The 26,665-nt window shown below is 39.9% G+C and overlaps 1 protein-coding gene, 1 long non-coding RNA gene and 1 other non-coding gene across 15 annotated transcripts in view; 2 read left to right on the top strand and 1 right to left on the bottom strand.

Moving 5' to 3' along the window:
* Positions 1–26,665, bottom strand: part of RBL2 (RB transcriptional corepressor like 2) — a 134,965-nt gene that overhangs the window by 42,573 nt on the left and 65,727 nt on the right. For 9 of the 13 annotated variants that reach the window (XR_013411254.1, XR_013411256.1, XR_013411257.1 and 6 more), the window contains exons 1-9: positions 26,118–26,464; positions 21,763–21,893; positions 18,054–18,254; positions 13,976–14,040; positions 9,228–9,356; positions 7,456–7,616; positions 7,299–7,363; positions 6,234–6,420; positions 794–960 (exon numbers count right to left, since the gene is read on the bottom strand). Coding sequence is in view for 9 of the 13 variants with exons in the window: in XM_077984751.1 (XP_077840877.1) it covers positions 794–960; positions 6,234–6,420; positions 7,299–7,363; positions 7,456–7,616; positions 9,228–9,356; positions 13,976–14,040; positions 18,054–18,254; positions 21,763–21,893; positions 26,118–26,357 (1,346 nt within the window). In the remaining 4 variants the exon portion in view is untranslated. Of the gene's footprint in view, positions 1–793; positions 961–6,233; positions 6,421–7,298; positions 7,364–7,455; positions 7,617–9,227; positions 9,357–13,975; positions 14,041–18,053; positions 18,255–21,762; positions 21,894–25,170; positions 25,284–26,117; positions 26,465–26,665 lie in introns of those variants that run through there. The other 4 variants (XM_015126137.3, XM_028841017.2, XM_015126138.3 and 1 more) reach the window with 2 other exon arrangements.
* On the top strand, positions 17,578–17,681 carry LOC114674486 (U6 spliceosomal RNA). Its single transcript, XR_003725643.1, has one exon. It is a non-coding gene; the product is annotated as a U6 spliceosomal RNA (small nuclear RNA).
* Positions 25,394–25,826, top strand: LOC144337756 (uncharacterized). Its single transcript, XR_013411258.1, has 2 exons — positions 25,394–25,484; positions 25,598–25,826. It is a non-coding gene; the product is annotated as an uncharacterized LOC144337756 (long non-coding RNA).

Below are 26,665 nucleotides of genomic sequence, written 5' to 3'. Positions count from 1 at the left end.
CGCTCTGTCACCCAGGCTGGAGTGCAGCGGCGTGATCTCGGCTCACTGCAAGCTCCGCCTCCCGGGTTTACGCCATTCTCCTGCCTCAGCCTCTCGAGTAGCTGGGACTACAGGCACCCGCCACCGCGCCCGGCTAGTTTTTTTTTTTGTATTTTTTAGTAGAGACGGGGTGGAGGTAACTTTTCAAATCAGCTTGCCAAAGGTTATGCGTAAGACGATGAGATTCAGCCTACTGGGCTTTTAACTAAAACTCAGTGATATTCCTACCAGTCTCAGGGAGATCAAAGAAACTAAATGCAGTGAACTTCCTTTCCAGGATAAGGATGTTTTATAGAGTTTACAAAAGTTACAGTGGTTTTTGTCCTGCTTTATGAACATGTGGAACTCCATTAATCTTTTCAAATCTGAGTCACCCTTCAGAACTTACCTCAGGTTCAACCCTCTTCACAAAGGCCTTTGACAATTCCCATCTTCACTGAGCTTCCCTCTGCCCCCACCCCACCACTCCCTGAAATCTTGAAAGAACAGTTGGCAAAGACAGTTCTGTGCTTTATTCTACAGTGTCTGGTGTTATCAGTTACTGTGTCTTGTATTATATTAAAAAAATCTGAGGAAAGAAGATCTTCCACTTATACATCTTATTGCTAGGTCCTCTACAGACTCACAACAGGACTCAGTATACAATTGATATAAAATTATTCATGGGTGAATTAAGGCATTAATAATGAAAAAATAGGAAACTGGAAAATGGTCAATAACCAAATCTTAGCAAGCAGACAGGGCTCAAACTAACCTGAGAATCTGTTCCAATTTCTCACTTGGTGCATTCCTGAGGCCTGTCAGCATGGTGTGAAGACGACTCAAGCTATGCGTAGCTGTAGAAACTGGGGTCACACAAGGGCTGTTCTCCTTAATGTACCTAACACCAGTTAGGGGTGTGGAGATTCTAAGTGCTTTGGACTAGAGAAAAAAACAGTTACATAGAATAAAAATTTTTTAAAGAACATCATTTTAGGCCAGAAAGACTTTAATTCACTTCACAAATGGGACTTCAAGCAAGTAAAACTTTTCTTTACAATATCAATACATTTTACTGACTCAAATGTCACCATTCTTGGAATTTAAACGTAACAGCATTAAGAGCTGCCAATATCCATGTGAAGATGAAGGCTTGAAAGAATAATTTGTATTTTAGCTAACTAAAAGTTTGTCTCTTAAAAGTTAAAACTCTAGGCCGGGCGCGGTGGCTCAAGCCTGTGATCCCAGCACTTTGGAAGGCCAAGCCGGGCGGATCACGAGGTCAGGAGATCGAGACCATCCTGGCTAACCCGGTGAAACCCTGTCTCTACTAAAAAATACAAAAAACTAGCCGGGCGAGGTGGCGGGCGCCTATAGTCCCAGCTACTTGGGAGGCTGAGGCAGGGGAATGGCATGAACCCAGGGAGGTGGAGCTTGCAGTGAGCTGAGATCGCGCCACTGCACTCCAGCCTGGGCGACAGAGCAAAACTCCGTCTCAAAAAAGTTACAACTCTAAAATAAGGTATAGCTCCCTACATTCCCTCTTGTAAGATTTATGCTCAGAGGCAAAGATAAGCATTCTGCTCACCTGAAAAAATTAAGATTATTCTCAGCTCTGAGAAACAGAATTTCACAATTCCCATCTACTGCTATTTTTGCAGACACTCAAAGATAAAAGAAAATTGTGAATTAAATTTGGTTGAAAAAAATCCATTTAAGAAAAGCCTACTGGGCCGGGCGCGGTGGCTCAAGCCTGTAATCCCAGCACTTTGGGAGGCCGAGGCGGGCGGATCACGAGGTCAGGAGATCGAGACCATCCTGGCTAACACGGTGAAACCCCGTCTCTACTAAAAATACAAAAAAAAAAACTAGCCGGGCGAGGTGGCGGGCGCCTGTAGTCCCAGCTACTCGGGAGGCTGAGGCAGGAGAATGGCGTAAACCCGGGAGGCGGAGCTTGCAGTGAGCTGAGATCCGGCCACTGCACTCCAGCCTGGGTGACAGAGCAAGACTCCATCTCAAAAAAAAAAAAAAAAAAAAAAAAGAAAAGCCTACTGATATAGTTTGACTATGTCTGCATCAAAACCTCAACTTGAATTGTATTTCCCAGAATTCCCATATATCGTGTGAGGCACCCAGTGGGAGGTAAATGAATCATGGAGGCCAGTCTTTCCCGTTCTATTCTTGTGATAGTGAATACGTCCCACGAGATCTGATGGGCTTATGAGGGGTTTCCGCTTTTGCTTCTTCCTCATTTTTCTCTTGCCACCGCCATGTTAAGAAGTGCCTCTCGCCTCGCACCATGATTCTGAGAACTCCCCAGCCATGTGGAACTGTAAGTCCAATTAAACCCCTTTTTGTTCCCACTTTCAGGTATGTTTTTATCAGCAGCATTAAAATGAACTAATACACCCACTATCCAAATATTCAAATTTGCTTCAGAGAGAGATAATAAAATGAACATTCCCTAAAAAGGCAACTTGATGCAGAACAGCCTTCATTGGTCTTCCTGGCCCTCCTCTACCTTTGGTTACCAGAATCTATCACAGTTTTTCCCATTAAAGTAGACAGGTCTTCAGAGAAACAAGTTAAAGTCAACATTCTTGACAATAAATATGGAAAAGATGTGACTTGGTGTCAAAGGAGCTAGTAAAACATCTTTCTGATTTTTCAAATAAACTCTGAAAGGTTAAGATAACTTAACAGTGTCTTTTAATATTCAAGATAAACCAAATTTCCCTGTGTATTAAATGTACTTATTCTAATTTTTTAAAAAACCTAGCAAAATTTTCACCTGGCAACAGAGCCAACTATTCAAGTTTCCTAAGATACAGAAAAGCACAGAAATTTACTATATATAGAAACAAACCTACATGTTTTCTCTGTCTTAAAGTGCAATACAACTAAGACTTCCACTTTGTTTCAAAGAAATTCATTCTATAATTAAATCAATAAAATGATCTGGGTGGATTAATTGCATTCAAAAGGCTGCTCCCTGCCTTACAAGGTTTCTTGCAGCCACCTACTTCACTGTGCATGAACCAATGCCTACACTGGGAGGCACTGGGAGGGAAAAACACCTTGTACACGAACAGGAGAATCAACAGCAGCCAGCAGCATATAACCACATCACCCACAAGCAGCAATAGTTTCACAGAGGAAACTAGGTGTGACAACCACAAACAGCTTCCTGCCAGAGTCCTCAAGGTCAACATGGTGTTTCTTGATAGCACTGTGCTTAGCTTAGAGCTTCCTGTTCATTCTGATCAAGAGGAATCTTTCTTTAACTTGGGTGCAAATATTAAGTCGGTATCTTAAAAATATTAGGATGTTCCTTCTCCAAATAAAGACTTACAAAATTTGGAGTGACTCTGAGCTTTGCCCTTAGTCCTCTTTTATTCTCTCTTATTTCATACCTCTAAGAAATCTCTCCTCATTTTAGAGCTTTAAAAGCCATCTACAGTTGGGCGCGGTGGCTCATGCCTGTAATCCCAGCACTTTGGGAGACCGAGGCAGGCAGATCATGAGGTCAGGAGTTCAAGACCAGCTGACCAACATGGTGAAATGCCGTTTCTACTAAAAATACAAAAAATTAGCCGGGCGTGGTGGCAGGCGCCTGTAATCCCAGCTACTCAAGAGGCTGGGGCAGGAGAATCGCTTGAACCTGGGTGGCAGAGGTAACAGTGAGCTGAGATTGCACCATTGCACTCCAGCCTGGGTGACAGAGTGAGATTCTGTCTCAAAAAAAAAAAAAAAAAAAAAAAAAGCCATCTGTATCCTGATGACCCCAGGACATATATACACAACCCCTAACCTCTACTGTGAACTGTGAACTCCGGTCTTCTATTCCTCAACTGTCTATTCAACTTCTCTACTAGGATGCTTAAAAGACATCTCAAATTTAACATACTAATAACCCTAACCCCTAACTCTTGATTCCCCTTCCCCCAGACTTGCTCTTCCCTCTTAATAAATTTCAGTAGTAAATGTTCCCGGAATGTCTACTATGTGCCAAGCGCTGCATACAACATTGGTCACAGCCTTCGTGAAGCTTAATGCAAGGAGACAGGCAATAAGTAATTCTTTCTACCTACCTCCCTACTTACTGTCAGACAGTGATAAATACGAAGAGAAACACTAGCAAGCAGAGTCAGGGGGAAAGGAAGTTGGAGAGGATGTTGTGGTTATTATTGACATAGCAGTCAGGTTATCAGAGACCAGAATGAAGTGAGAAGGAAGCCACATGAATATCTTGAAGTAATACGTTTTAGGCAGAGGGAATTGCAAAGGCAAAGGCTTTGTGTTGCGGGCATGCTTGGCATATCTGAAGAACAAAAAAGGAGGTTAATGTGGCATTAGTGGGTGAGGAGGGAGGATAGTAGTAGATGAATTCAGAGAGAGCCAGGGCCAGATAACTTACGACCTTACAGGCACCTGTCAGGATTTTAGCTTTTATACCATTCACCCAACTGGAGACATCACTGTTCTCTTTTTCTCAAACCCTCGATCCAAACCATCAGTAAATCCTGTGGGTGCTATCTCCAAAATATGGCCCAGATACAAACCATTCTCTGAAGCCACCATAAACTATTGCCATAATCACTCCAATAGCTTCTTAACTCCCTACTTCCACCCTTGCCTCGAACCCCACTTTCCCACAAGACTTTTAAAAATGTAAATCAGTCACTCTTCTTAATAACACCCTCTTAATGGCTTTCATCTCAATCACAGCAGAAGCAAAAGTTCTTACGATGGCTTCCAAAGCTTACATGGTCTGTCTGGCTCTCTTGTTCTTCCCTCTTCCTTGCACTTCTTTTTCTTCTCGTTTTTTCTTTTTCTTTTTTTTTTATTTGAAAGACAGGCTCTTGCTCTGTCACCCAGGCTGGAGTGCAGTGATGCGATCACGGCTTACTGCAGCCTGCAACTCCTGGGCTCAAGGGATCCTCCTGACTCAGCCTCGCAAGTAGCTGAGCCCACAGGTGGATACAACCATGGCCAGCTAATTTTTTGTATTAATATTTTATGTAGAGACAGGGTCTCGCTTTGTTGCCCAGACTTGTCTTGAACTCCTGGGCTCAAGCAGTCCTCTGCCTCAGTCTCCCAATGTGCTAGGATTACAAGCATGAGCCATCACACCTGGCCTCCCTTCACTTCTTACCAATTTTTCCACTCACTGTATTCCTACCACACTGTCATTCTCACTGTTCCTCCAAAAAGCTAATCCTGTTCCAATCTCACGGCTTTGCATTTGTTATGCTCTCAGCTTCAAATACATTTCCCCAGCTATTCATATGGCTTGCTTCCTTGCTTACTTCTGGTGTGTGACACCCTTACCAACCACCTTACCTATAACAGACCACCCATCCCATTCTCCCCTCCCCTCAATATTTTGTATTACTACTCTATTTTATTTTCTTCATCTGTCATCACCCAACATACTATGTATTTACTTGTTTATCTCCTGTCCATCTCCCCACACTGGAATATAAGCTTCTTTAGAACAGGGTTCTCGTGGCTATTTTGTTCACTGCTGTATCTCCAGTGTCCAGGACACAACCTGACATATAAAATGCTTTAGGAATATTTGTTGAATGAATAAGCAGACCAGTCTCAAGTCTGAAGCAGCTTACTTCCAGGTGAATTGGCTCTTGGATTACCCAGTGTCTCTGGGGGCACTTGCCAGAAGTTTAGTGTTTTCTGTTACCACCACATAGCAGAAGGGAAACTCATGGCCTGCATCACCCTAAATGTCTGTGTGAAAAAATACCACATGGTCCTGAAATTCAGTTTAAAAGAATTTTCTTAAAGACTATAGATCCTCAGTTTCTCCAGTCTCTTAAATGAAGGCCCCAATCAGGTCAATTATCACTTTCTAAATGCCTAAAAGTAGTACATATAAGACTATATATTACTGTGTTCACTACATATAAGACTATATATTACTGGCCCATCTTTTAAAAACCAACAATTATCAGCATGACACATTTGTTTAAATTTATATTAATTTCTCTTTTTCTCAGACCTCAGTAAAATGAATGAAAGTTGATATTAACAAATCAAATATCATAGATACCTTTTTCAATTAAGAGAAGTATGATGAGAATTTTCTCCTTCATACTGTAGGCAAGTAAAACACAAACATGAAATTACCAAAATAAAAAAGAACCCCTGGCTTAACTGCTCCTGTATTTCTACTCTTCTGGTGTGGCTAAACTCACCTTGTCAAAATGCTGCTGTAAGATGTTTTTCATCTGCACCCTTTCAGCAGTCTCTGTTCCTGAACCAGCGTTCAGACACCTTGAGAGAGTCCCAATTTCCTCTTCAGCATCCTCTCCAAGAAATATCCGCTCATCTAAATTCCCAACAGATAAAACATACTCCTCATAGGCCTTATTGATGGCTTTACTATAGGAAAAACAAATACAGACAAAATGTACTCTCTCACAGAACTGCCATTTCAATTAATTATTTCATTTTTTTATTTACTAAAAGTTCTAATAATTTTTTTGAAAGTTAAACTTTGGTAAGGTAACTTGTAGTTATAAAAACTGGATAGTATAGCTGGGTGCAGTAGCTCACACCTGTAATCCCAGCATTTTTGGAGGCCGAGGCAGGTGGATCACGAGGTCAGGAGTTCGAATCCAGCCTGGCCAGTATGGTGAGACCCTGTATCTACTAAAAATATAAAAATTAGCTGAGCATGGTGGCGCGCGCCTGTATCCACAGCTACTCATGAGGCTGAGGCAGAAGAATTGCTTGAACCCAGGAGGTGGAGGTTGCAGTGAGCTGAGATCGTACCACTGCATTCCAGCCTGGGCGACACAGTGAGACTCCATCTCAAAAAACAAAACAAAAACTGGATAGTATCACATGTAATCTTGCTATCCCCATGCTCATCCATCTCACAATACAAGTATTTTGCTGACAGTGTTTCAGCTGCTGGTAGGTGCAGCTTCTGGTGAGAAGCTTAACTGTCTAGCTGCTCTAGCCACCCCTGGAGACTTCCACACTTACACATCATCAATTTTCACCCATATAGTTCCAAAAGAATTTATTTCAAAATTTATAATCCAGAAGCTTAATGAAACTTCAAAGAACAGCCATACAATTTTGAACACATTTAAAAAGTATGCTTATATTAGGTGACAGAATTTTTGCTTCCCCGTATTCTCTCACAAAACATATTCTCAGTTTCCAGAGTACAAACAATAAAAACACTAGCCTCTGAAGTTTCCTAAGTATACAATTTAAAATATTAAAACATTTTATACAGAAGTACTCACAAACTCTCTCCAAAGTTTCCAGGTTCTAGAAACCCAGTAAGATTTTCTTCTTTTCCCTTAAGGAGCTATGATAAAAGAAGAGATCCTTAAGTCGTCACGTTAAATCAAGTTTTTCTCCAGAAAACATTTTCACGTTATTTCTTTGCTACTTACAAACCTTTTTTTCATAAAGTTTCCTAATATAGGGTTTCCAGAAATGTTCCTTTATCCCCTTTGCTTCCAAAACTAGGCCATCATGTAAGGAACACAGTTTCTCAATGATACAAGGGGGGTCAGAGGAAGGTTTAGAATCCTTAGCATGAAAATCTTCAGATAGGCCTATAGTGTACAGAATCAAAAAACAGAGATATCAGCATACAATAAGCCAATTTGTAATAAACTTAACATTTTATTTATAATCAGTATACCACTTAGCATATGAATGTATAGGAAACAGTATATATGCATCTATTTTAACCCTGAGAATTTGTCAAAAAATGGCAAATAGAAGTAAAGTGTATCATTACTCGAAAGATTTCAGTTATCCAATTATCTATGTAGAGATGGTTAAGGGAAACTTAAAACTTAAATTTTAGGATATTACATTTTAGGATACTAAGATCTAAAAACCAAAAAAATAAAATATAACTTTGCAAGTAAGTCTACTTTTAAACAAAAAACACCACTTTAAAAAATTACACTGTTCAGAGATTATACACTTTAATTTGAATGTATTAGATGTATTTCACACTAATTTACAGTTTATTCTTGCCCTAGACTCAGCACAAAAGAAAAAAAATCAAATGAAAATAAAAGAGGTAAAGGTCAGGCATTCCTATAATCCACTTTGGGAGGCCAAGGTGGGTGCATTACTTGAATCCAGGAGTTTGAGACCAGCCCAGGAAACATGGCGAAACCCCATCTCTACTAAAAAATACAAAAAATTAGCTGGGTGTGGTGGTGTATGTCTGTAGTCCCAGCCACCTGGGAGGCTGAGATGAGAGGATCATCTGAGCCCAGGAGGTTGAGGCTGCAGTGAATTGTGATTGCACCACTGCACCCCATTGTGGGTGACAGAGTGAGACCCTGTCTCAAAAACAAATTCTTTTTAATTAAAAAAAAAAAAAAAAAGGTAAAAGTGAAAGGGGGCAGCTTTTTGGGAATATAAAAGGGAGTTAGGACAGAAATGCGAGAAAGAACAGAAAAGAATATAAGGAACATTAAATTTACCATACCAGGAGCAACTGAAGTAACTAACTCCACTAATTTTAAAAATCTACCTTGATAGACAAGCTGACATTTTAACTGAAATCACCTCAAAACTGAGAATCACCCAGAATCCTATTACAATATTACTCAAATAGCAGCAGCAATATTTATTTTAACTCTATACACACTTCTTAATATTTGCTTTGTAAATCATAATTTGGGCTAACTACTTATCATTCATAGAAATTATATACCTAAGTTCTATTAAATGCAATGCCAAAATCATCATTTCCATGTATGTCAGTTTAAAACATGAAAGTTCATTTTATTTATTTTAGAATCATAACTATTCTTCTGTACCAAAATTTGAAATAAGATTCTTTCAGCAAATTCTTTTTGATCTCCTATGATGTGTCAGGCACAAAGTTTGCCAATGTAGAAAAACACTATCGGTTTTAATGTCATCTTTGCAACTCTGAGTTTCTAAATGCCTTCTCCTTGTTGAGTATATATTTCAGAAATTTCTAAAGTTGTCATTTAAGACTTTAAACTTCGTGGTATCTGCAAATGTTTTTCCAAAAATATTTTTACAGGAAGCTTGACTCTTAGTTATAAGTACCCTGGATAACTGTAATGACAAGAGCTTTTCAAAATACTGACGATAGGAAACCTGTACAACTCCAAGGGTAAACACAACACAGAAATGCAGATGGTCCAAAAACCTTTGATTTACAAACCTACCTTTAAAATTACAGTTCACAAGTTCTTTACGATTAGAACACTGAAGTGCATTTCCATAAACTAAGTCCAAAGCACACAGCAGCAGGTGATAAGAATTGACCAAATCATCACTTATCATGGGGAAATTACCTGAAGGATTATAAGCACTTATAGAGTTAAATTAGCATTGACTTTATAACATTTTAAAAACAATTTCTTCCTTTAATTATTATGACATTACAAAACATTGTACAAAATTGACTCATTACAATAAGTGTTTTGGCAAATTTAAATTTTGAGATATTACTCTTATATCTTAATAAATAAATAAATAAATATATATATGCACACACACACTTTTTTTTTTTTTTTTTTTTTAAGAGACAGAGTCTTGGTGGGTCACCCAGGCTGGAGTACAGTGGTATGATCATGGCTCACTGCACCCTCAACATCTTGGGCTCAAGGGATCTTCCTGTCTCAGCCTCCTGGGCAGCTGAAATTACAGGCACACACCACCACACATGGCTAATTTAAAAACTTTTTTTAGAGATGGAGTCTTGCTATGTTGCCCAGGCTGGTCTCAAACTCCTGGACTCAAGTGATCCTCCTGCCGTGGCCTCCCAAAGTGCTAGGATTACAGGTGTAAACCACCATGCCCAGCCTTTAATAAATGTCTAACAGCTTAGTGAAAACTATAACTTTACTAAAAATGCCATTCATTCATTCATTGTTTATTAAATACCTAGTAGCTGACTAAAACTTCATCATTGGTCTTTGAAAATTCTGAACACTAAAAATTCATAAATTATCTCAAACTGTAAGAAACTGTTTTGCATGAAAACATTTTTCTGTCATGAAAATTATTAGAAATACTTAGGAGACAGCCGAAAAAATCATTCATATAATTATTCTCATATACATTTTTTTTTTGAAGCTGAGTCTCGCTGTCACCCAGGCTGGAGTGCAGTGGCACGATCTCAGCTCACTGCAAGCTCTGCCTCCCAGGTTCAAGCCATTTCTCATATACATATTTTTAAAAGACCAGAACTTTTGATTAGACTCCAACAGTAACATTTTTAATACTTTTCTATATAATCTCAGACAAATTAATGCAACAGGAGTACCATTAAATATCTTTCAATTCCAGAGTTAATAATCCCAAGAATAATTTGCTGATGCTTGGTAACAAGGAAATAAGAAATCAAAATCCTAAACTGACAGAAACATGTCATTTCTGCAGTGCTGGTTGAACTCTAACACTGAACGCATTTTTACATGTAGTTAAGCCATTTTATTATTATCTTAATTTCCTAGAAATTAAGATTTCTAATTATTTTATAACTTCAAGCCCATCCCTTTTTTGGTTAAACACCGCACATGTATGCTTCATGGTGATTTCACATTCTTGTATCATCAAATTCAGTTTAAATAGCTAACATGCATATGAAGAATTATTTCCAAACCTTAGCGTTTTCACACGTAATGCCTACCCAAGTGTATATGTACACACACACACCCGCAGCTTTGTTTCAGGTTTCCCTTTCTCTCTGTTCCTCCAGAGAAAGTTACCACTTACCTCAGCACATACAAAACAATTCTTTTTTTGTATAGATGGAAACATTCAACAAATCAACTTAAATGAATTAAAGAGAAAAAAAATTTCTTCTGTTGCCAAAGAGGCAAATGATATTCAACACATTAAACTGTGCATTGATATAGCCAAACCAACTTGCTTGGTTCTTCTATAAAGAGGTTTACTATTAAAATATACTTGGTTTCTCATGTAAAAAAAAAAGGAAGTAAGTAGCACCTACCGATTTCAAGCTACAAAGCCCATCACACCAACAAGCCTAAACTTGTTACTGGTGTGCACTTGCCATAGAAGGCAAAAAACCCAGCAGCACTGTAATGTCTAATAAAAAGCTGAAATGCCCCTAGAGACCAGAATCTAATTTAAATTAAATTCTAGGACTCTCTCAACATGACGTGTTTTATATTTCAAATCCTGACCTTATAAATAAATCTGACTTTGTGTGAGATATTTTATCTTTTAATCAACAAAGATAACAAGTAAATAGAAATGTTTCATCTCCGGAGTTGGCTTGTCATTAGAAAGGTGGCTACAAAAGAGTAACCCTTTCCCCAAAATAAATGAGAACTGAATTAAAGCAATTAAATGACTGTTAGAAAAGATCACCGTGCATTATAAAAGATCAGTGGTGGATTGTGAGAGGACAAAGGTTCTTTGTTTGTTTGTTTTTTGAGACAGGGTCTTGCTCTGTCGCTCTGTCGCCCAGACTAGAGGCACAATCTCAGCTCACTGCAGCCTCCGCCTCCCAGGTTCAAGCAATTCTCCCACCTCAGCCTCCCAAGTAGCTAGGATTCCAGGCATACGCCACCATGCCCAACCCACAAAGGTTCTTAAGGTGGAATTACTATAAACTGAATTAATGAGATAAAATTCAAACACTGAGCTAATTACAGAGAAAAAACCACCCCAACGGGTCCAATGAGAACAAAATAAGGACAATGAAATTATTTTTTATTGTATTGTACATATTATTACAGTACCAAATACATTTACTTCTAAGTACACATATGCCATAAGAGACAAACAAAACAGATAAAAATCCTAGAAGTCAGACATACTTGCCCAATACAATCATATGAAAAGATTACCATCATATATAATAGCAGTCACACATTCTAAAATTTGTAGCCACTGTAAAAATGGTTTATATACTCCAAAACCTTTATTTCATGCCACTGATCATGTCACCTTTGTCATCACTAAAGAAACATGCCAGTGTCATGTATGAAAGAAGGTTTTTCTCTTGAATCAAGCATGCAGCTTAGGGAAGGAAGGATGGCAGCTCTCACCCTAACTAGCTAGAGAGGGACCAGTTGTAATTAAGTTAAATCAAACCTGGCGACCAATAATATCACACATTCTTCCCAGAGGCCTTCACAGCCAGTATGAAACTAAGAACCAGGAACCAGGAGATCTGAGTTCAAATCTTAGCTTTGTTGCCAGCAGCTAGTTTCTGGGCTCAGCTGCCTCATCTTTAAAGTAACTAAGCTGGCTGAGCACAGTGGCTCACACCTGTAATCCCAACACTTTGGGAGGCCGAGGTGGCGGATCACTTGAGGTCAGGAGTTCAAGACCACCCTGGCCAACATGGTAAAACCCCAACTCTACTAAAAATACAAAAATTAGCCGGGTATAGCAGTGCATGCCTGCAATCGCAGCTACTCAAGAGGCTGAGACACAAGAATCACTTGAACATAAGAGGCAGAGGTTGCAGTGAGCAGAGATCACACCACTGCACCCCAGCCTGGGCAACAAAGCAAGACCCTGTCTCAAAAATAAGAATAAAAATAAAAAATAAAGTAAATAATTAAGCTAGGCCAGGTGCGATGGCTCACACCTGTAAGCCCAGCACTTTGGGAGGCCGAGGCAGGTGGATCATGAGGTCAAGAGTTCAAGACCAGCTTGGCCAAGATGGTGAAACCCCGTCTCTACAAAAAACTACAAAAAATTAGCCGGGCACGGTGGCAGACACCTGTAATCCCAGCTACTCGGGAGGCTGAGGCAGGAGATTGCTTGAACCCGGGCAGCAGAGGTTGCAGTGAGCCAAGATCGCACCACTGCACTCCAGCCTGGGCGACAGAGTGAGACTCCGTCTCAAAAAAAAATTAAGTTAAGCTAGTTAATCTAATAATGAGAATCTCTCTTATATTTATGAAACTCCTTCCAGCTCTATGATTCTTTGTTAACTTTGCATTTTATTGAGCTATCTTAATGGCAAAGGCATTCCACATAGTATACAGAAGAAACCTATGTAATAATATAACTGCACTTTCCTATCTACTTTAGATTACTAAGAATTGTTTCTACATAGAAATATAAAAAGGAACCGGGTGCCATGGCTCACGCCTATAATCCCAGCACTTTGGGAGGCCAAGGTGGGCAGATCACCTGAGATCAGGAGTTCGAGACCAGCCTGGCCAACATGGCGAAACCCCATCTCTACTGAAAACACAAAATTAGCTGGGCATGGTGGTGGGCACCTGTAATCACAGCTATTCGGGAGGCTGAGGCAGAATTACTTGAACCTGGGAGGTGTAGGCTGCAGTGAGCCGAGACTGTGCCACTGCAATCCACCCTGGGAGACAGAGTGAGACTCCATCTCAAAATAAATAAATAAATAAATAAATAAATAAATACAAAAAGGACAAAAAATAATAGAGACATGTATTTCACTGAATGCAGACCTTGCGTAGGTCATGAGATGAGAAAATGAGAAAAAAGGAAAGAAAATAAGTAGCATATAAAAGTATTTGACTAAGTATACTTATCTGAAAAAGATACCAAAAAAAAAAAAATCTGAACTGTCCTGAGGTACATCAGTAATTGCACTCAAGTAAATAAGATACATCTCATGAAAAATAGAGCTCACAATACAAGCATATACAGAATAATGTGTTTTCAGCTCATAATTTAAAAGAGTCGCTTTGGGTAGTAAAGATGTTGTATACAACAAAATTAAAGAACTTTCCATTTAATAAGAGAAGATCTGGATATTGTAAAGAAATCCAATAGATTCTTTGATAAAAAGGCAATACTTAAAAAAGAATCTAAGATTAAAACCCTTGAGAAAATTTTCAGTGAAAATCTTTTCCTGATACATGTTAGAAGTTGACAAAATTAATACCTGAAAACATAAATAGACGTATTAATATCTAAACAAATATTACTATTTTCTTACCTTTTGCATATATAAAAAGCACCCAACAAAAATGGAAAATTTCAGACACAGTACAGGGCTGTCGCCTTTGGGGGAAGAAAAAAAAAAGTCATGAGACAACAGAAGAATCAGAAAAAAAACATCCCAAATGACTATAAATTAGGTGTCAAAACCCACAGTTAAAGGAGAGAGACCACATTCAGCTTCACATGGAAAACATGGATGTTCTGCCTCAACAAAATACTGGTAGGAAATAGCTGGGATCCGGGGAAAGAGCCCATTTCAAAGAAAAGAAAATTCTTAAAGAATTTTTTAAAGTTTTTTGAGGGCAAGATAGGTAAGGTGGAAAATAAAATGAATAAAAATAGTTCTTTTGATGACATAGCAATGCTATGCTGCTTTAAGACCACTATATGCAGTCAGATACATCCTCATTTTTTTCTCCTTTATCATAGCTAATGACCTGTATCCCTCCCTCCCTCCCTAGATATTCCAGACTATATCAAATCACAAAAGGCCTTTTTAATGTAAATTATGAGCTTCCTATAATTCCTTATACTTCCATTCATTAAGAGTACCTGTTGTATATTGCCAAGTTGTCTGCTAAAGTTTCAGACCTGCTTTAAGCTTGGCTTTTCTACCAAAACCTCTGACAACTTTTAGACAAGAAATCTGTGGTTTCCATATCCCAACAGCCTTATTCTAACAAGGTGCTGAGAGGAACGAAATTCCGTGGAGATTAGATTAGATTTAGTTCAGCATTACCATTAGCTAGGGTACACTTGCTCACCTAGACTTAGTCATTTCATCTGTCAAAAGATTATTCTATTTGGGTACAATACTGTACTTAATTCACCAGTCCATGGCAAGGATTAAATGTCAGTGTTCTGCTTTTAAAAGCAGACTCTCTACCATAGGCGCATGATAAACTATTTCTAATTTGGTTGCCTACCAAAATAAAATTCAATTTTTTTTAGCTTAACACTTAAGCTACTCTTAATTCTGGCTGTACTTGAGAATTCTAGGGAAAAAAAAAACTTGACTAACCTCCCACATTTTCTCTTGTTTTACTGCTTTTGTGTCTTTTTACATTTCTATTCCCTCTTGTAGTCATGGGACTTTTATAACACACTGCATTGCATGCGCCGGAATCTTCATACCTGCCTTATCTCGCTGACTGTACTGTAAGCTCTCAGAAGACAGAGACTGTGGGGTTTGGTGTTTTAAAAATGCCTGTGTCCTAGGTAATACCTAATCATATTTCCTGTGGATATGTGCTAAACAAATAGTGACAAATTTTCAAATAGTGTGTGAGAGATGCAGGATACAGTCACAGTAAAGCACATGGGTTCTACAGTCAGTTTCAATAAAAGCTCCACTCAGTTGTGCGACTCTGGCCAAATTACTTAACCTCTCAGCAGCTTATTTTCTCTATCTGTAATAACAGTATGAGCATCACAAGGTTGTCAGAGGGATTAACTGAAGTAATACATATTGAAGTCTTAAGAGTCCCTGCCCCAAAACAAATGCTCAGTAAGTGCTATACATCATGACTACGGGTAGCAGAAAGAGCTAATAGAAAGTATACAAAGTGATAAAAATGTAAAATCTCTAATAAAGTGATTTACTTTTTTTTTTTGAGACAAGGTCTTGCTCTGTCACCCAAACTGGAGTACAGTGGTATGATCACAGCTCACTGCAGCCTCAACCTCCCAAGCTCAAGTGATCCTCCCACCTCAGCCTCCCCAATAGCTGGGACCATGGGTGTGAGCCACCATTCCAAGCTAATTTTTGTTTTTTTTTTGTGGAGATGAAGTTTTGCCATGCTGCCTAGGCTGGTCTCAAACTCCTGGGCTCAAGTGATCCGTCTGATTCAGCCTCCCAAAGTGCTGGGATCAAGTGTGAGCCACTGCACATGGCCTTTTAAAATTATCTTAATTAGAATTAAATAGTATACACATCCTAAGAAATATCAAAACAAGTGCAATCTGAAATTATTTTCCAGATACTCCAAAAAAGATATCTTCCTATAAATGATCACACTGGCCTCACTCAGACTCAACACAAAGCTTCAGTCCAAACTTTAGAATACTTCATTTTTTATTTATTTATTTAGTGACGAAGTCTCATTCTGTCACCGAGGCTGGAGTGCAGTGGGGCGATCGCAGCTCACTGCAATCTCCGCCTCCTCGGTTCAAGCGATTCACCTGCCTCAGCCTCTCAAGTAGCTGGGACAACAGGCACATGCCACCATACCTGCCTACTTTTTGTATTTTTAGTGGAGATGGGGTTTTGCCACGTTGGCCAAACTAGTCTTGAGCTCCTGACCTCAAGCAATCCACCTGCCTCGGCCTCCCAAAGTGCTAGGAGAATATGTCATTTTATTTATTTATTTATTTATTAATAAAACGGTGTCTCGCTCTATCGCCCAGGCTGGAGTGCAGTGGCGTGATCACGGCTCACTGCAACCTCCACCTCCGAGGTTCAAGTGATTCTTCCACCTCACCCTCCCAAGTAGCTGGGATTATAGGCACCCACTACCACACCCTGCTAATTTTTATATTTTTAGTAGAGATGGGGTTTCACCATGTTGGCCAGGCTGGTCTCGAACTCCCGACCTCAAGTGATCCACCTGCCTTGGCCTCCCAAAGTGCTGGGATTACAGGCACCCAGCCAGAATATCTCCTTTTATTTATTTATGAGATGGAGTTTCATTCTTGTCGCCCAGGCTGGAGTGCAATGGTACAATCTTGGCTCACTGCAACTTCTGCCTCTCGGTTCAAGGGATTCTTCTGACTCAGCCTCCCGAGTAGCTAGTATTACAGGCGTGCACCACCACACAGAGCTAATTTTTGTATTTTCAGTAGAGCTGGAGTTTTGCCATGTTGGCCAGGCTGGTCTTGAATTCCTGACCTCAGGTGACTCGCCCACCTCAGCCTCCTAAAGTGCTGGGATTACACGTGTAATCCAACCTACCCCGCCTGGCTCAGAATACTTCATTTTAAACAGTCAATTCCCCAAAACTGTAAGTGAGCTAGACTAGCTGCTTCTGTATCAGTGGTGCCATCTATATTAAAATGTAAATAGTTTTAGTTTTTAAAAATTTTTTTCCTCCTGCTTTGTCATTCCCCCATTTTATTTTTAAAAGGTTACACTTACTGTGAACATCCTTCACAGTCTGGGAAAACTTTTACATTTTAAGAGAAGCAAACATTATCTATTCTAGCCAAATAACTTTAACTCCTTTCCCTTTACTTTTCTTGTCAACTTTTCTAATTGTTAGAATTTTCATTTCTACTTTATGAAAAAATTTTCAATGATAAAGAAGGAAAATGTGTATCCCATAACTGCCTTTATCTATGAGGAAAGGTAGAAAACACTGAGTCAGAGCATGCCTATAGACTTTGCAGAAGTGATCAGAAAGCACAAATTCATAATAGTTTCAGTTCTCCTGTCTTTTCCCAATCCAGTCTCTCTATTCTTGATTCATTAGAAACATCAAAATACTAGAGAAGTCATTTCAAGGGGATTATTTATTACTCAGTTTGACACAAAAGTAAAATAGTCTATACAGTCACTAGTAGATAATATAGTGGTTAATATAGTGATCTATATCTAGGGCAGTGCTCCCTTCGGCAGCACATATACTAAAATTGGTACAATACATTGATTAGCACGGCCCCTGCGCAATAAAAAATATATGTATCTAGATACAGATACATCTCCAAGGCAGCTAAAGGGTGAAAATCCCTGAAGTCTGACTTGTACAGTTTGCATTTTTTGTTGCTTAAATGAAAAAGGAAGGTTTCAGAACAAGGATCACTGAGGGAAAAATAATAATAATATAAAATAAAATAACAAAAATGAAAGTTTATAGAAACAAAGACCCGTATACATTTAGCAACATGAAAAAAGCTAAACTCTTCATGGCTAACCCACAATGAAAAGCAAAAAAAGCATCATTAAAAGAAAACTATTGTGGAAAAAGATTTTTTAAATCTCCTTTCTTTTTTAAAACTAGAAAAAGAAAAACTAGCAAAATATTAACACTGCAGCACAGACTAACGTGTATTCCCGATGAACCAACATGAAAACCTACCGCTGTTTCCTTCCTCGCTGCTGACGAGGTTGCTCCTCTTGAGGGTATTTAAAGATGTCCTGAAAAATGGGTTCATATTTCTTAAAAATTACAGCAGAAACAGTGAAGTTTCTTTCTAATCTCTCAGTACGTTCTCTGAAATGTGGGGGTAGATTTGCCATATCTTCCCACTTCTTCATCTTATTAAAAAATTCGATTAAGCTGGTATTAAAGAAAACAATAAGATATTTCATAATTAACATAAAGGTAAAGTATACAAAAGTAAGTATTCAAAAGTAAATCAATATTATCTCATTAAATTATATTACTTTTAGACAGTGAAATAAAATCATAACTGGTGTCTCTGACTAGCTTAATTTCTTACAGATTGGTATATTCCTCTGATCATCCGAATTAATTTTGTTTAGGTTACCTGAAGTATTTGTTAACTATGAAATATTTGAAAATACAAACCAAAATTAACAAGAGTAACCTAACCAACATTCACATTGGTTCACTGCCAGATTTTTTAAATGTTAACATATTAAATAAATTTTGTCATTTTTGCTTCATTTTTTTTTTTTTTTTTTTTTTAAGAGATAGGGTTTCGCTGTGTCACCCATGTTGGAGTTCAGTGGCAAGATCACAGCTCATTGCAGACTCCTGGGCTTGAGTGATCCTCCGACTTTGGCTTCCCAGAACACTGTGATCACAGGTATGAGCCACCTCCCCCAACCCCCGCCACTTCAGATTTTTTTTAAAACCAGCAACACTATGGAAACAGCCAAGGCTAGGCACAGTGGCTCACACCTGTAATCACAGCACTTTGGGAGGCCAAAGCGGGAGAATCACAAGGTCAGGAGTTCGAAACCAGCCTGGCCAATGTGGTAAAACCCCGTCTCTACTAAAAATACAAAAAATTAGCTGGGCGTGGTGGTGGGAACCTGTAATCCCAGCTACACGGGAGGCTGAGGCAGGAAAATCACTTAAACCTGGGAGGCGGAGGTTGCAGTGAGCAGAGATCGCGCCACTGCACTCCAGCCCGGCGACAGTGCGAGACTGTCTCAAAAAAAAGGAAAGAAAAAAAATCAAAATTCCCATTTTATACTCCTCCCTAATCCCATCCCTACCCTTCTTCCCCAAAGAAAAACACCATTCCAAAGTTGGTCTTAATCCTTCCTATGTTTTCACACTTACTACACATACACATGTCTGCGTAAACAATAAGCAATATCTTATTACTTATTACGTGTTTTTTCATTTTATATAAATGGTATCATACTTCAGTGGTATTCTTTAACATGCTTTTTCACACTCAATAACGTTTCTGACATTAATGTTGATATGTAAGATATATTCATTTTAACTGCTAAAAACATTCTTTCATATGAACATACAAGGATTTTTTGCATTCATCCCCCAACCTAAATTTAGGTTGTTTCTAATATTCCATGATAACAAAAAGTGTTGTAATGAAAACATCCTTATACACATGTGCAGGAGTTTCTTTAGGGACTACTCCAAGAAGTAGAGTAAGAGAATGTCCACCTTCAATGTTACTAGATACCACCAAATTTCCTAGTAAAGTCGTTATGCCAATTTTGACTTTCACCAATGTACACCAGCAATATAGAGTTCCTGGCTAAGCGTGGTGGCTCATGCCTGTAATCCCAGCACTTCCAGAGACCAAGGCAGGCGGATCACTTGAGGTCAGGAATTTGAGACTAGCCTGGCCAACACGGTGAAACTTGGTCTCCACAAAAAATACAAAAATTAGTCAAGTATAGTGGCGTGTGCCTTTATCCCTGCTACTCTGGGAGGCTGAAGCATAAGAATCACTTGAACCTGGGAAGTAGAGGTTGCAGTAAGTAGAGATCAAGCTACTGCACTCCAGCCTGGGCAGCACAGTGAGACTCCATCTCAAAAAAAAAAAAAAAAGGGAATTGAAAAATAAAAAAAAAGAGAGTTCCTGTTTCCCTGTACAGTGACCAAAGTTGGCATAAAAGACTTCAAATTTTCCCAATAATAAGAATAAAATGTTGGCCAGGCATGGTGGCTCACACCTGTAATCCCAGCACTCTGGGAGTCCAAGGCGGGTGGACCACCTGAGGTCGGGAGTTGGAGACCATCCTGGCCAACACGGTGAAACCCCGTCTCTACCAAAAATACAAAAAATTAGCCAGGTGTGGTGGCGTGTGCCTGTAATCCCAGCTACTTGGGAGGCCAAGGCAGGAGAATTGCTTGAACCTGGGAGGTGGAGATTGCAATGAGCTGAGATCACGCCCCTGCACTCCAGCCTGCGTGAAAGAGCAAGACTCCACCTCAAAAAAAAAAAAAAGAAATGTTATATTTCTACTTTGAAAGTCTTTATTAGTGACATTGAGTATCTTTTCTTGTATCTATTAGCTATACAAATTATAACCTTTGTGAAGTTATATTCTTTATTCATTTTATTAACCCTGTTAGTAGTTCCTTATATAATTCTGGATACTGATTCTTTGGCCAATGTAACTCAGGATGGAGTTAAAGGTTAAAAAAAGATTACTAAAATTGACAACGTCAGCTAAAACATGACGTTGTGAATTATTTTATTTTATTTGAGATGTAGTCTCACTCTTGTCACCCAGGCTGGAGTACAATAGTGCAATGATCTAGGCTCACTGCAACCTCTGCCTACCGGGCACAAGTGATTTTCCTGCCTCAGCTTCCTGAGTAGCTAAGATTACAGGCGCACGCCACCACACTCAGTTAATTTTCGTTTTTTTTAGTTGAGACGGGCTTTCACCATGTTGACCAGGCTGGTCTCCAATTCCTGACCTCAAGTGATCCACACACCTCGACCTCCAAAAATGCTGGGATTACAGGCGTGAGCCACCGCGCCCAGCCTGTTAATTATTTAAATAGTAACCTTTTTTGTTTTTTGTTTTGGAGACAAGGTCTTGCTGTTGCCCAAGCTGGAGTGCAGTACTGCTCCAACATTCAGGGCTCAAGTGATCCTCCCATTTCAGCCTCCCAAGTAGCTAGGCCTGCAGGTATGCACAACCACACCCAGTTAATTTTTTTATTTAGTAAGTGATTTTTTTAAAACCATTAAATCCATAAATTTTGAGTCGCAATTTCCCCCAAAATGCTAAACATCATTTTTCCACTTATCTTTAATAAGCTATGTAAGAAAATTCACCTAAAAGGCACAAAAAATAAATGTAATCAATTTAATTACACAACAGATAAAGCAATTTCTGCCTCTTCTTTTAAACATATTTGACCCTTTCTAAAATGGATTATAATCATGTCATTTATCCTCCAAACAGGAAACTGAGAAATACTCATTCTATTTATATTAAGACCACAAGTCCTGTGCACATATTTCTAAGTATAATAGCAAATAATATTTTATTTGCCTTTTCAACTTAGAGTATCTCCTAAAGTTTCTCAATATCCTTCATTTCTCCCAATGTTACACAATGTCCTAACCTTTAAGAATAAATTCTTCCATACAAGTGCCTAATACATTAAAATTTAAATATTTTCACCAAAGAAGTAAAATATAAGGGATACTAACTTTGATACAAATAAAGGAAAATCATTAGATGCTAGTTTTAGCATCTAATTTCACCAGTCCACAGGTACAAATGCTCAGAAAATGATGAACAGACATAATTCTTACTATCGCTATGATTTATGAGCTTACATTAGCCATACTCTACTTCTCAAACTCTAACATAGTTACCTCTGCTCTGAACATTTCAGGATTCTAGTTAAAGATACATAGTTTCCTTCCACTGTCCCTTTGCTTACAGTTGGAACAGATTTTCTGCAAGCCACATACAAGGCACATGCTAACCAATGAAGATCATTTCCCTGTAAAAGAAGAGAAAATTGATTTTTAGTTAATAAGCTACATATATATATTTCAATATTTTTTAAAGTACATTTAAATTGAAAGTGTTGTTTATATTTTTGTGGGAAACTTATTTTCAATGACGACCCTATATCATATGCTCTTTTTTTTTTTTTGAGATGGAGTCTCACTCTGTCACCCAGGCTTGAGCACAGTGGCACGATCTTGGCTCACTGCAACCTCCACCTCCCAGGTTCAAGCAATCCTCCTACCTCAGCCTCCCAAGTAGCTGGGACTACAGGCGTGCGCCACCACACCTGGCTAATTTTTGTATTTTTTGTAGAGACAGGGTTTTGCCATGTTGCCCAAGCTGGTCTTGAACTCCTGGCCTCAAGTGATCCATCCGCCTTGGCCTTCCAAAGTGCTGGGATTACAGGTTTGAGTCACTGTACCCAGTTCCATATGCTCTTCTTATAATGTGACATTGACATTATTCCACTGAGAGGTAGAGAGGGTTCCCTCACCTTGGACCTGGGCAAGGGTCTGCATCTCTCACATTGATTAACTGTCTCTATCAACAGCAGAGGTGGAAGTGAAACTATGTAATACTAAAGATTATACAAGGCAATATAGATTCCACTTGGTTCTCTCTCTTAGGACATGTACCTTGGGAGTACTGAACCAACATGAAAGAATTTAGCTACCCTGGATCACCATGCTGGTGAGACCACATGGAACAAACATACAGAGATGCCCAATGAGCTCCAGCTCTGCCAGTACCTAGTTGTTCAAGTCTTCCAGGTGAGATACCAGTCATTTTGATGCAGAAACATGACATCCACACTGTCCCCAGCCTGAATTCCTTACAGAAGCTGTGAGCCAAACAAATTGTTTTCTGCCCCAAAGCCTTAAGGCAATTTGTTACATAGCCATAGTAATGGAAACAATATTATTGTTGGTTTTTTTTTTATTTTTTTTGAGATGGAGTCTTGCTCTGTCACCCAGGCTGGAGTGCAACGGCACCATCTCGGCTCACTACAAGCTACGCCTCCCAGGTTCACACCATTCTCCTGCCTCAGCCTCCCAAGTATCTGGGACTACAGGCACCCACCACCATGCCCGGCTAATTTTTTGTATTTTTAGTAGAGACTGGGTTTCAATGTGTTAGCCAGGATGGTCTCGATCTCCTGACCTCATGACCCGCCCACCTCGGCCTCCCAAAGTGCTGGGATTACAGGCGTGAGCCCCCACGCCTGGCCTATTGTTTATATTTTTAATCTTGCACAAAATCTAGAAAAGTGATAGAAATACAAAATTAAGCTTGAATGGATATTCAGCCACTAATTTTATACCTAATCAAAACACATACATGAATACATAAAATTTATTTTTATAACCAAATGAGACTATTGTGGATCCCCTACCAGATACATTCAAAAATAATAATTTTTAAGGCATTGTTTCTAAAAGATCATCTTCACAATCGTTTTTTATTCAAGAAGTGATACAACTTTCCTCTTCCTATAAAAGCGAGGAAGGATGGAAGATGTCCTTTGGCTTCACTGTATTCATTACTGGTCTAAATGAAAATGAGAAAAACTGGAAATTCTTCATTTTTCACATTTACACATAGACTATCTTACAAACCCACTTATATGTATCAATAGCATAGATGTTCTATTGTCAAAAAAAACAGCCAAGATTTATGTATTACATATGTCTCTGGGAGATGGTTTCATAATATTCTTGATTTATGATGTAAAAGCAAATTTAGATGCATAACTACTGCATTTCTCTACTCTATCAAGATCTCTTAGAAAGTATAAAGTTAAGTCAGTCATAGCATTATCCTGTGCTTCAATAAAGGGTTTAAAAGATAATCTATAATGTTCTATTTTGGCTCTAGAAAATTCACAACTACTTGGATGGCAGAGAGAAAACAACAACAACAAAAAAAGAAAGTCTACAACTGCATCTTTCCTAAAAAGAAGAAAAGAATTAGTCTTGTGAGAATTTTACCGTGCTTAGATGATAAAACGGAGCGGGAAGCTCTTTTAAACAATTTATGCAAAGAGTAGACTCTGCCTAGTTTATCTTTGGTCCTAAAAAATATTTGTTGAAAAATTCCATAATACTAAAAAATAGTTATCCTCAAAATTAACATCTCGTGGCCATATCTTATAGGGTCAAATAGATCTGGTTTCAAATTCTGGCTCTGCCATACAGTAGCTGTAACACAGTGGGAAAATTACTAAACAGTCTCAGAGGCTGCATTTTTTTGGCTGAGGACTGTAAGAATGAGTTATAGGTTAAAAATGCACAGAAAATACAATGAATCAAATTAAATTTCCATAACCAGTATTCTGTATTAAATATCATAAGAGCTTTATTTCCCCTTACACTCCCATGAGAATGACATCCCACATTATCTCACAGCGTAGCTCACTATAAGCCCCACAAAGGCAGGTATTTTTAGGCTTTGTTTGATGCTCTATATCCAGCACTGAGAACAGTGTGTAGCACTGAGAACAGGTGCTCAAGAAATATTTGATGAATATTTTACTGAGTAAATCATTTACTGAATAAACTGGGCTAAGAAGCTGAAACTAAAGTCTCAGTAATCAAAAGAATTGAGTAATCAAACATGTGTTTTCAAAAATAATTTACTAACCAGCTCTTACGTGGTATTTGCTCATGTATCACTGGACTTCATACAACTTAACCACTATGAGTTGACATACCTCAACTAAATGGTGATAACGCTTGTTCTATCTAATTTACAGGATCATCCTGAGGGTAAAATAAAAGCTTGTTTAGAAGCCTTTAAGGCCCTTTACCAAAGAAAAAAAAAAAGCAAAAAAAAAAAAAGTCAACCAGTCCTTCTCTTTGCCAGACTACAGAAAGGCACTGAGAGACGGACAGGAACATAGTTTACTCAGCCAGATCATGTAAATATACAAAGAGCTTAGGAAACTTGAAAGCACCGTCCATATGGGTGCTTTATGTGCCAGAAACTACATTGTTGCCTTATTTAATCTTCAGAACAGCTCTGTGAGGTAAACACACATATCTCCAGTTTAGAGATCACAAAACTCAACTTTCCAGCGGTTAAGTAAATTGTTCAGTCACCCAGGTCTGTCGGGTTCTAAAGCCACCATACACTATCTTTCTTCTGCAGATATAACAATTCAAAGAGGGAAATCGTAATTGAATCAAAATTCTATTAATGCAAATACAAATTTAAAATAACCTCACTCATCAGTACACATAGCCAAAAACATCATATTTAAATAATACCTTGGTTAGGCTTTGCATCCTGGGCCTATTTGCCCCCCTCTTTATCCAAAGTAATTATAAAACTACTTGAGAAATTAAATGGCCTCAGGTTTAAATGCCACACACACACAGTAGAAGAGCTGATAAACAATCCGTACTTCCGTGTCACTTCCCATTGGCCCATGAAAGGGAGGTGCCTACAGAACTAACAGTCACTGGCTAGAATGGCCATTTTTCTCATCCGCAAGCCCAGTCCGAAGGCTGCGACCTAACACGCCCGGATCCCGACAACAGGAGTCCTGTGCAATGCCCGGGGTGACCAAAAAGCCCTCGAGGTAGCCACAATCCTGAGCCTAGTGACAAATGGGAGCATGTATCTATATACGGGTCGGCGGAGGGCTCATTTCATGTGGCCTGGGGGAAAATGAGTCTTAATTTGTTTACACAGACGTAAACACAGACCAAAACGCATCAGCTCGTTGACTCTAACGCCAGCAACGTCTGGGCAAAGGCAATTTGGTTAACAGGGGGAAGCGAACAGACGGAGACGCCTGGAGACCCAGGTGCCACAGCCCGGTTAATCGCGGTGCAAATAAGGGCAAGTCCCCTCCCCTTCTCCGTGCGGTCTTGATAACGACACTAGTTCATTCTACTAACAAGGCGGGCGGGGGGTCAGATGGGCCACACACACCCATCTTCCTCATCGGGACCCCAGCGCGATCTCAGCTTCCCTATGTTACTTTAGGGCAAAACGCGTTCCCCATTCGGAAGCCGCGGGGAAGCGCGGCGAGAGCAGGTTCGCCCTCGGAGCGGCTAAGTGCCTCGGAATAGCGCAGAGGGGGTCCCCACGCCTCTCCCGGCTGGGATCCCGCAACCCGCCCGAGGGTCTCTCGTGGCGCGCGACGCGGCTCGGAAGGCACCGGTTCACGCCGACTAGGCCGGAAGCGCCCCTCCGCCCGCGAGCGCACCTCCAGAGTGTAGCTCTCGCTCATGCTGCGGTAGCTGTCCCAGGCCTCGGCCCGCGCCGCCTCGTCCATGTTGAGGCGGCTGCACAGCTCGTCGAACCGCTGCTGGATCTGAGGGGTGGGCGACTCGTTAGGCGGCGCGGCGTCCTCCGCCTCGCCGTCGTCCTCCTCCTCCTCATCCGAGGCTGCCGCCGCCGGAGGAGGAGGCGGGGGCGGCGGCGACTGGTCACCTCCCGACGGCATAGCGCACCCCTGGGCAGCCGGACCTCAGGTGAGGTGAGGGCCCGGGCCCGCAGCCATTCAAACCGCGAAGCGCCCGCCCGTCCGCCGCCCGCTCCGCGCCTGCGCCTGCGCCGCTGCCAACGACGCTGACCTCCTGCAGGCACCCGTAGTCTTGAGCACGGCCTGCTGGGAAATGTAGTCCAGGCCGACGGTTCAAGGGGGCCAAAAATCATGTTTAAAAAAATTAGCTCGCCTAGTTTCACCAGGGGTGAAATAAAAGCACCTTCCCCGCATTTTAAGCACATACCTCCCCATCGTGAGAACATTCA

The sequence above is a fragment of the Macaca mulatta genome, chromosome 20 (assembly GCF_049350105.2).
Source record: "Macaca mulatta isolate MMU2019108-1 chromosome 20, T2T-MMU8v2.0, whole genome shotgun sequence".
NCBI classification, from domain to species: domain Eukaryota; kingdom Metazoa; phylum Chordata; class Mammalia; order Primates; family Cercopithecidae; genus Macaca; species Macaca mulatta.
Note: the sequence above shows the minus strand (reverse complement) of the source record. Positions and strands in the feature narration are given on the sequence as shown.